This window comes from Zingiber officinale, chromosome 4B (genome assembly GCF_018446385.1).
Source record: "Zingiber officinale cultivar Zhangliang chromosome 4B, Zo_v1.1, whole genome shotgun sequence".
NCBI lineage: Eukaryota > Viridiplantae > Streptophyta > Magnoliopsida > Zingiberales > Zingiberaceae > Zingiber > Zingiber officinale.
The window spans coordinates 3,710,142-3,721,540 of record NC_055993.1 but is presented as its reverse complement, the minus strand read 5'-3'; the positions used below and the strand labels follow the sequence as shown (position 1 = coordinate 3,721,540).

The 11,399-nt window shown below is 33.2% G+C and overlaps 1 protein-coding gene across 1 annotated transcript; it reads right to left on the bottom strand.

Annotated features, from left to right (window-relative positions):
- Window positions 1-570: 570 nt before the first annotated feature.
- LOC121974465 (protein PIN-LIKES 6-like) lies at window positions 571-10,111 on the bottom strand. The gene is made up of 12 exons (XM_042525539.1): window positions 10,003-10,111; window positions 9,278-9,491; window positions 7,649-7,728; window positions 6,441-6,565; window positions 5,674-5,795; window positions 4,710-4,901; window positions 3,946-4,020; window positions 3,350-3,450; window positions 2,800-2,852; window positions 1,600-1,794; window positions 1,187-1,333; window positions 571-1,075 (listed from the first exon to the last, which is right to left on the bottom strand). Exons 2-11 carry the CDS (start codon window positions 9,461-9,463, stop codon window positions 1,191-1,193), a joined length of 1,272 nt encoding a protein of 423 aa, XP_042381473.1. The 5' UTR covers window positions 9,464-9,491; window positions 10,003-10,111; the 3' UTR covers window positions 571-1,075; window positions 1,187-1,190.
- Between the last annotated feature and the right edge of the window lie 1,288 nt (window positions 10,112-11,399).

Genomic DNA, 11,399 nt, shown 5'->3' with positions numbered 1-11,399 from the left:
GAATTTTATTTTATTTATAAAAAAAATTAAAAAAAATAGTTATCAAGTATGACCTTCCAAAAAAATTCATTGATATCTTATTCCTTATTTTTTTTTATAAAACGGGTGGTCATGTTTTCTTATTTAACATTACCAAAAGAAATATCCTAATTTTAAAACTATCAAAAATAATATTATTCTCTTCCTATTCCTCCTGTCAACCTCCTAAATCCCACATTATTTTTTAATACATAAGTCTAAATGGAAAAATATCATGCCTACTAGTCTAGTCCTGATATTGGATCATATCAGGTCCAACATGCATGATATAAAAAAATATTGATAGGCCTGATATGTTTCCACCGTGGGTCTGATATAAGATCATATCAAATCCAACGATGGACCTGATATGGAAATATATCAAACTCTTTTTAATCTTGGAGAAAGAGGATACATTAGAAAACAACATAGAGAGAATTTAAAAGGTTGGGGGAGGAATAATAAGAGAATAATATTATTTTTGATAGTTTTAAAATTAAGATGTTCTTTTGGATAAATAAAGAAACGTCACCGCTCATTAGATAAAAAACCTTTATGTAAAGTTTACTCGTACTCCCACTCAAATAAACACACCAGAGTCATTTGAATCTACTGGAATGATTTTGTGCAGCAACAGCAGACTTGAATCTTCGATATCATTATGGCAAAACAAGAGTGTAAATAAAATTAACAACGACAACAAAACAAATTGAACAGTTAAAGTGAAATTGTTCCAACTTAATCTAAAATAATTTAATTGTTACAAAGATTAACCATGGTTGACTGACACAGATGTACAGACTTTGCTCATAGTATAACTGAAAAATGGAATTGGTTACTGGGCGAGCAGGTGCTTGATCTGAAACTGTCATGAGGGGCAGGCTGACTCTTCGCCGGAGGCGGTGAGATCCCAGTGACTATGGGACTATCAGCTAAAGAAGAAGAATAAACAGCTAAGAAAGCTTTTTGATACAGTGGCAATGGCATCGAAGACCAGTTTTTTTTGCAGATGATGAGTTATTGATAGTCACTCAGACGAGCAAATATTTACATCAGTCTGAAGAAAAAGAAAAGAAGGGTGTGCGTTAAAGTTGGTTTAATCGTTTGCCAGAATGTACATCTCTTCTCCGATTTTGTGAAGGAAGCATTGAAGGTAAGAGTTGCATACCACATTAAAGGGACACTGTCTGATTTCCAAAAAGCATATGAACATAAAAAGCAATCCATCCAGCCATGGAAAAGACAGCGAAGATGTGAACCCAAAATAGAATAGAAGCTGCTTCCTTCCCGCAGCCTCTTAAACTAGCAACTGCACCTGTTTGCATAATTGGTAATATAATTTTTTTTTAAAAAAAAAGATAAATCATTAGATGATAGGATCTAGAAAATGAAATATAAGGGAGCCTGGAACTTCAATTTAAAGCAATGTAGCTATTTCAAGGGATAGAAAAAGAAGAATGTGGAAGACGGGATCAAATATAATGCGCGCGAAAAAAGAAAGGATATTAGCAAAAAAAGGTTACACTAGATTTGCTTTGCATAGAGGGTTAAGTGGGACGGTAATGGTAAAAAAATTAATACCAGAAAGGACAGACGTGGGCATTGTGTGCTGCAGCAGCAGAACAAATTTGAACATTTTGTCACCCTTGGGGAAAAGACCAAGCTTGTCTGCAATAGTGATGATGCCGAGTCCTGTAGAAGGAACCAAAACCAATCTTCCGAATATGATAGCGGTGATTGTTCGTAAACCCAGTCTTTTACTGCCTGCACCAGGGCCTGGTATATAACAAGTGTCATTAAAACCAATAGCTTCTAACATTATGGATTTTCTACATCCAAGATGCAAATCCAATTGTTAGTGTTTAGGTTAATTATTGCAGCAATCACTCTTAATATAGCTGTTCAACTTTTACCAGCAATATCCTATAAGCTTGGCCACAAAATGTAAACAAATTTATTATTAGTACTCTTACCTACAGTTAAAGTAAATTGTTAGTCGAAAACATCTTTAGGAAAATTATATCGAGCATTTAAAAGTCACCTTTCCGATATCGAGACTGTGTTAGTTGTCTACTAAAGTAGGTAACTACAGAGTTGTATCTAATACCTTATGAGCAAGTTGTACACCATGTTTTGCTTTCTTATATAGTTATATGACTGCTTATAATGAAACTAAACCTTATTCCCACTTTTGGCATTATCCCATGGTTGAAGCTAATGAGAACAACTAAATGCTAATACCCTATCAAATGCACTAAGCTTCTACCATTCAAAAATGCACTAGATTCTAACAACAAACATTTCTAAATATTTTCAGATGCTTATTTTTATGACTATGCAATTCAATTTTCTTTTAAAAAGTACCCATCAAAAAAAGTCGTGGTTCTCCTCTGCATGAAAGTTCCATAACCTCCCGTGAACCCAGAGAATGAGATGCATGGTTATGACGCTACACGTCGAGGCTATGAGACAGAAAAACACTTGAAATTTACCAAATTGCCATAGCAAAATAAGCTTATCAGTCTATCCATCCATTGAGTGTAAAAATTAATAACCTTGAAGAGCAATGAGGAGTAGAATTGGAGAGCTTAAGAGATCCTCACATTCCAGAATCAGATTCAAAATGAGTGGGAGGTTCGTTGGTGAGGAGTGAAGACTAGATGAAAGAATTGTCATTTGTATAGTGAAAATGACTGGAAGAACTTTAGGCTAAGAAACATAGGATATCATATATGTTTGTTTCATTAAGAAATGCTACTTGAGAAATAGCAGATGACTTACCCTCCACGAGATTTCCACCCAAAGCAAGCAAAATACACGGGATCATTGCTTCGCTACAGAGCAAAGTACATCAATATGAGCCACTTAATAGAGATTTTGCTCTTCCAATGCAACTACAAAAATAGAGGTCCTCAAATATCAACCATGCAAATAACTAAGTCATTAACTAGCCACCAGACAACAGCTTTAGGCTCATATCATCAGTTCATTATAATTCAATTAACACAAAACGGATAGCCAATAAGTTAACTTAATTCTTCGACTCAAATTTACTAAAGAAAAACTGCAGTAGCAACTTGATATTTCCTAAACAGTTCAAATACTCATACTAACAAGCTTTACTGTCAGCTTGAGTATGGCGTCTTTGTAGTATTATTATTCATAGAAATCATTCATGCTATTTTGACCATAACAAGGTAACTACATTTTTTTTGTGTGTTAAGATTCTGTTTCCTGATCTGATTGGAACCACAAAGTGCAACTAAATGGCAAAGTTCTTAAATTTAATAACAAGATAAAATTTGCAGACGAAAAGAGAACAGATCAATACCCAAGAATAAGACAACTGTCGGTGAAGAAGAATAGCGGGGCATCATCAGTCAGGATGAAGTTCTTCAAAAATGGTATAGTGCCAATGAGAATTGCCAGAGCCTGATGCAACATAAAACATTAGTCATACCTGATACCACATAAAACATGATTCATATAAAGTAATCATGTAAAATGATTGCTTCTATATAACACTTTAAAGACAAAATCATTTTTAAAAAGTATCATTCAATGAATGCAAATAACCACCACCAAATTCGAAAGAATTCCATGTTTTTCCCCAAATGTCTGCCCCTTTTGCAAAATGTCCTCAAAGTTTCATTACAATACTTAAGTCAAGTTGCAAATTCAACTGATTAGAGTTTGTAAAACTAAACTAAAACATGCATTAGAGAAGTTTAAACAAATATGAAGCTGTAAACAAATATTCATTTTTATATTAAAACAAAAAAAAATGGTGCATTATACTAGGCATGCCCACAACATTTTCTATATTCTCAAAATAAATAAATAACATCACATATCCATGAGACAAGAAATTATAGAAAATGCTTTAAGTTTCATATATTGAACATCCTAGTGACTTCAAATACTCACTGAAGCAATAATGGGAGGCTGAAAAACTTGCTTGAGCTTTAGCTTTTCCACAAGATAGCATAGAGTGACAATTATCTGCACAACCGTCCAATCCCAGTCAGATATACGATAATCTAAGCTCAGATATTCACATAAGAAGTTGGAATTTATAAATGAACTCCAAGAACATTAAACAAGGTTCCTTCATTTTTCAAACTAATACTCAATTACCAATTAACATAAGTTAACAGGTAATGACAACCGCAGATTGTCATTGCTTAAGTTGCTTATGCAACTAAATAAGTCTTGTGGCCACATAAGGAGGATACATGCTAAACAATCCTTGGCTTGTTAAATTCAAAGCCATGTTCAAGTTAATTATTCATTGCACTAAACCAATTTTGCCAAATTGACAGACAAAAAAAAGCAAGTTATACTTATATGTATTACTTAGGCCAAGAATAAATTTTTTGTTATATGCATTGTAACTTTTGGTTAACAACTATTACATGTCATATATTGCATGCTATGCAATTTTCAAAAAAAAAAAATGTAAACAATATGAAATTGATTGACTGCATAGTTTATGTGCAACTGTAGGGACATATGCAATTAGTATTAAAATATTAAAAATATATAATTGATATCCATTATTTATCACTTGCAAAACCAAGTGTTTAATACTTGCAATCTAGTCGCTACTAAATAGGGTAGCATAATGTTTTAAGTCAATATGATTTGGTTCAAATTAATTTAAATAAGCATATAGATATATTTTTTCATACTTTTCCTTGTTTTGGAGATTCAAGTCCAGTAGATTTGGCCTCTCTTGAAGTTAGCAATGGAACTTTCTCAGTTTCAGAGTTCTCCAAAGGATGGTTAGTTGGAAGCTTTGCCTCTTCTACCCCATCAAAGGTTTGGCCCGGTGGCGGTGCAAGCATCTGAAAAACATAGGTATACAAGACTATTGCACCAACCTGTCAATTTGCAAAATAAAAGCTTATAAGGTCTCTCTGAACATAGAGTCTACTGGTGCCAAAATGCATATCTTGGAATGTCCAGAGCATAAACCAGACAAATCTAATCTTGAAAAAAAATGGAAAGGAGTGGAAGCTTTATTTTTATAAATAAATATACTTTATACTTCTCCCAACTCAGGCTCAAAGAAGAAACAACTTTCAAAGTCTTCACCATCAAGTATGAATTCTTCCATATATAAACATAGCAGAAAATATCTTTTCAATTATTGAAATTCAATTGACCAATGCCACAGAAATAAATTAATTTTAACCACATCCTAGTTTCACAAATTAATGGACCAATTATCTACCTGACACACATGACATTAAGTATATCCAAGTTCAAGTAGTAAACCTACATCCTACTCTCTTTATAAAATTAGCAAAGTGCAGCTTAAATGAGAGTTAGAATCCAAGCAACTAGATGTGATGCAAAGGAAAATTGAGGTCAAAACCCCCCCCCCCCCCCCCCCCAAATAATTATAACAATAGTAAATTTTGAGACTCATATCTAAAATTAATCTGCTAGGAAATCATTCATTAGTCAAGGGGAAAAGCAAATAAATTCCACGTAGACAGGCCTAAATGGTTGGAATTAATGGCGTGTTGTTGTTGATGTTGTAATCAAAGAAAATAGGCACATGGATAACTTTAAAATGTGATTAAAAGTTCCCTGAATAAATGAAACGAATGTTGATTGAATTAAAGCTTAAAGTGGAACACTACTTACCCACTGGCCAAATGATATGTATGCATTTCCATCTTGGCTACATTTGGCAGAATCACCAAATGGATTTGATTTGTCCTGACATAGAGCAGCAATCAAAACAAGAGGTATATTGCCTATGTTTCCTGTACACAAGATCATAGAAGATAATAGAAAAATACAAGAAAAAAACTGATGATAGCAATTTGATGCAGGTCACAAAGATAACTATTCTTAGTAGAATTTAGGCATTTCTTCTACATCGCATATAAAAAAAAGTTAAATTTGTAAAACAACTAGACAAACTCATCACTTTAAGGTGGGAAGAAAGTACAAGTCTCTCTTTGCTTAAATATTTATTGCAAAATTTCTGCAGTATAATATGAGTTCCTTTGAATTTCATTGATGAAATGAATTTGAATCTTTTTTTTAGAAAAACAATGAATTCTAACCTTTAACTTGGATATTGCTACAGAAGTGTAAGCACAAGTAGCAACAACAATCTATCTAAACAGATTGCACATTGACAAAGTCTAAATAAGTGATGGCAAAGTAGAAAACATGTCTCAAGATATTTAATTAGGTAGGATGTTAGGCACCACTTCTTTTTAAATACTTAAGATAAAAATTAGGGAGTAAAGCACATAAATACAAAATCAAAAACATGATTCAGTTAAAAGAAAAATAAACTTAAGTAAGATGAGCTAGAAGTTGAGCATACATATACACTAAGTCCTAAAAAAAGGAAACAACCCCTAACAGGAAATGTTGATTAAGATTGGACATCTTACCAATTCCAATGTGAATGATGGTGAACTTGAAGTAAGGATATGGTGGCTGAACAATGGAAGCAACAATGAAACCCACAAGAGATCCAAATATGGTAGATAGAATTATATTAAAAGGAATGAACCACCTGCAGATGACAGAAATATTGATATCTTGATTTGTTGCTAGACATATTGTTTACTGAGTTGGAACATGAGGATAGTATTCTTCTTTATCAACACAGAGCAAAAAATCTTTGTGTCTCTTGGAATGCAAGTGTTAGTGAAAGAGTGAGAGCATAAAACATTTTGGCACTAAATAGCAACCCAAACAATAAGTAGTAATCCGACATGGATGCATTAGCTCAAAAGGAAAGGGAAATTCAGAAATTACCACGTAAAAGTTTAAAACAATCGGACCCTGAAGTTTTGGATCCTCTAATTTAACCTATTATAGTGACATTTATTTCAATCTAATACTCATTCATCAAAATTCCTAACAATCTCAAAATTTGACAAGACAGTAATCAATCTACACAACCAATTGAGCATTAAATTGAAGGTGCTTTGTTAAATAACCTTTCTTAAAAACAAAAGATCCTCAAGCTATTAGAAGTTCAACATCATGAATCCTCTTTATATCAAGTTTCATGTCCTTAGGAATGTGTATATCACATAAGTTTTTGTGTTTCTGCATCATATGAGCATCATGGAGCTCATGTTATGTGCCTGTTAGCATCCAATATTTTAACACCAGTAGCAGTTTGGGGAAAATTGGATTAGAGAAGCACATTTCTTAAGCAATCATAGACCAACTGAGGCCATTTAGAATCAAATGAACAAATTGACAGTGATCAAACTTAGTGTTATATAAAATATTCCAGAATTAAAGAAGAGTGGCGCAACTACAATCTAATAAACTGATGTATCATTGTCATGAAACAGTAGCACATATAAAGATGATATTTGTTGAAGACTAACAAAATCCTCCATTAAACAAGAAAAGAAGTTTTCACTGTTAAATTGTCATTTTCAATTTTCTTAATGCCCACATTTAGTTACAACACACACCAAGTACATTCAACAATGCTACCGTAAGACAATAATTAGCAATAATTCCACAATATAAGTTATTTAACTACAATAAGGAAGGATCACAAAGCACATTTATAAAGATCCATAAGAAAAAAAAATAACAAATGAATAATGAGAGAGCCATCAATGAGTCTTACCACTCTAGTAGCTTTTGCCAAGTGATTGCACGCCCAAGTTGAGAAAAAATTAAGCATGGAAGGAGAAGAGAAAAGACAAGCTGCAACATGTATTACATACCATGTAAAAATTTGTGTCTGTCTAACCAAAGAAAAAACAAATAATTTACAAGAACTAAAATTGACAAAACGATTAATACACAACCTTCTTTTTTTTCTTTTGCTTACTATGGAATCAAGATACCCTTACATAAAATCACTTTCCTTTTTATTGGCATGTATCAAAATTTTTCTTCAATTCCTGTTTAGTTCACTATTAAAGAAATAAACCTTGTATTTCCTTAGAGATTAAAAATTAACCACTTTTCTCTCATCTTTAATAGATGAGTGAACTAGAAGCATATTCAGGACATACCTGAATTTCAATGATATTCATAGTATGATGTAATATTATCTTTAAAGATGGTCGTTGTCTATTGTATTTATGTAGTCTCACAAGAAGAAAAATTAAATAGCTAATTAGCAAACAAACAAGTAGAAGCATGAATATATTTCTATGTTATAACTTATAATTCATTTATGGAACTTACAATCCAGTCATCTGTTTGCTTTTTGCAGAATATAAATATCTCATGTGACAAGAATATTAAATGGAGGACATTCATTGTAGATTTGCAAAATTTCAGGTGTTATTACAAAATCCATGATGATAATGAGACTAAGTAAATTACAAATACAACAGTATACAAGTTAACTAAGGTAACTTGATATAGCAAAGTTCCAAAGAGCAAATCATTATAATAAAATATAATCTATCATGAATGTTCAATGCAGAATGTTCATGCTATAATAGACAAGGATATCGTACATCATTAATCTTTGTTAAGGAGAAAGGAATTCCCTCATCTAACAGCCACACACTCTCAAGGAAAAAAGTTTACCAACTCATCACATGCACTCACAGAGAATAATGTAACAACTTGTCCCTCAGATCAGATTCAACAATGGTCCGACAACAATTTCAACACATGGTTCAGGTATAAAAAGTTGAATCCTGGCTCCATTTATGGCTCAAAAAAGTACTATAAGGGCCTTGCTCGAACTGATATGGTACTAGTTCGTACCTTACTACTAGATACTAGTATGCATTGAAATAACTGATAGCTGGAACTGACTAGAAGGTGAAAAATCACACCACATTAGAAAGGCAAGAATTCCCTGGAGTGATGAGACCAGGCCAAGGATAAAAGGTGGATCTATCTGTCTCACTTGACTCATAGATATTATCTAAGACTGTTTTATTGCATCCTATGATCATATTGATTCAGCCTAGTGAGTCCACTTCACTTGTCTTCCACAAAAATGTACATAGAGCTCAAGAAAAATAGCCATGCAACTGAAATTCAAAAATGCATATCAAGTTGTTGTGACCTTTTCTCCAAGACTCTGAAGTATGAAATAAACTAATTGCTTGTAAATAAACCCTAAGATCATCTTATGATTGTTCAAATTCACAATTGTTATGGAAGAATGTCAAAGTAAAGCAAAGAAAATGACAGAGAAGGATTATCCGTAAACAATTGTTTAACGTAAGTTTATTATAAGTATGAAATCCATATATATTTAACACAAAAATAGTTAACCACATACGCCATTGAGAAGCTTTCGTCCATTTGCAGGAAGAATGTTGACATACTTGGAGGCCATTAGCACCCCCATAAAGCACATGGTAAACACTTTTGCTATTGGTAGAACAGCAAATTTCATCAAAGCAAAGATGGATTCGCCACTTCCGGCCTGATTGTTGATTATAATCTCCAAAAGAGAACGCTCCATATTGATAGTGTTTAAATTACGATAACGCCTACAGAATCCACAAGCAAAATTTTTACCAGGTTGTCCTCTGAGGTAAATAATTGGAAATCTATATATATGGAGAAAAGATAACTTCGAGATACAAGGTTAACACATATTCATGAAACTTACATTCACAAAGACCCAAAAACTAGTAGCCCAGCAAAAAATCAAATGAGAAAGAATCACGCAAATTCTCACGTATAGACTCGAGAAGATTACAAGATGGAAGCGGCAACAAGGTCGACAATATTCCACGAATAAGAAGAATGCAGGCGAAGAAACCAAAAAAGCTACGCTGATATCAGGAGAAAAATTCCAACTTTACTATTCAGATCAAGATCTTGTATTGCTGATGCAATCCAAATGTGCAGAAGTAAACAAAACCCTAATTAAACTAGAACGTCGAGACGGAATATTGATCAATACTTGCTCTCTTTATCATCCTAGAATAAACCAGAATCAACCGAACAGTGAAGAACAACCAGAATCAACCGGAAGTTACGGCTTATCGCTCTTACCGGTTCTCCGTCAAGAAAAATCAAGTTGTCTCACAAAGCCTCCAAGAACGCTCCGGCGTCTCTACTCCCTCACGCTCCTAAATCGCAGAGGCGACTGACTGTGTGAACCGCGTTCCTTCCGTGGCACACCTCCTTTTATAATTTCAGACGGAATCTTACCAATTGATCCCTGGAATTATGAAAACAAAAATTAAGAACTTATGACTGGGAATATAAAAATTTAGAAAAATTAGGAACATAAAATATATATTTTTTTAATATTTTACTTTGAAAAGGACAGACAGCGATCGCAAAGGAAAATAAAAGGCCAGATCGTCCATGTCAGTTATATAAAATAACCATTGCAATTAAAATATTCACAATTAGGTCCTAAGGGCAAAACTACCAAAATGGTCCCGGAATATCGAAATAAACGGAAGCTTCAAACAGGAAGTTGTTATACGATTTTGATTTTTTATTTTCTTTAAAAAATAACTGAATTAATTAAAAGGTCGAATTGAAATAGCACACATCTCCGAATCGTTTTTTTTTTTTTTTTTTTTTTTTTTTAATGATCCAAGAAATATGTCCCTCATATTTACGATCAGATCGTGACCGCGATCCGGTCACAAATAGTTACAATCCTTTTTTTGATTCATCGTCCCTATCAAATTATAATTTTTTTTGGGAGCGGACGGCCGAAAGTCGTCCGAAGACCTTTGGTGATGGATAAGTGGCCAGGTTACTGGGCGTCGAGTGAAGGTATCCTCCGGATGACCTCCGGTCGTCTGCTCCGAATAAAAATTATAATCTGATGGGGACGGTGAACCCAGGAAGGGATCGCAGCCGCGATCTGACCATAAATATAAGTGACACATCCCTTTGACTATAAAAAGTAGTCCAAGAGATCTTACTTCCGAACTGAAAAGCGTCGTCATTTTTGTTGAGATATATTTTTATAAAATAAAATTAGATATAGTATTTTTTTTCAACATATTGGAAATCTAAAAAAAAAGGAAATTAATTTCTTGGCAACAAAGAAAAGTTTTTAAGAACAAAAAATCAAATAAAAACTCTAATAAAATTTTATCGTCTTCGAGTTAATTACTGGAATTAAAGCATATTCTGAGGAAAGCAATAATTAATGTTTGCTGGAACCTTAGACGTAAGGGAATTGGATTCTTCACAAATAAATATTATTCTCTTATATAATCATTGGATTGGATAAAAACTCATCAATTTCATCCTATTTAAATGGTCTTCATCTTCTTTTTTTCATGGTGAAAGAGATTCGATTGCGTAGTTAGCTTCGTTCGTTCATCACTGATTAAAATAGATGAAAACTACGGTTGACAAAGACCACTGTGTCGTTAATCGTACGGTCACATCAACCAGGCAATGAGTCATATTATTTGTGG

Bases quoted from the DNA above. Each gene is read 5' to 3' on its own strand.
- LOC121974465 (XM_042525539.1), bottom strand. From the start codon at position 9,463: ATGGAGCGTTCTCTTTTGGAGATTATAATCAACAATCAGGCCGGAAGT. The intron at 2,853-3,349 runs GTATTGATCTGT...TTTGCTCTGTAG, and splicing joins GACAGTTGTCTTATTCTTGG to CGAAGCAATGATCCCGTGTA. The intron at 1,334-1,599 runs GTATTAATTTTT...TTATGCAAACAG, and splicing joins GCCCACGTCTGTCCTTTCTG to GTGCAGTTGCTAGTTTAAGA.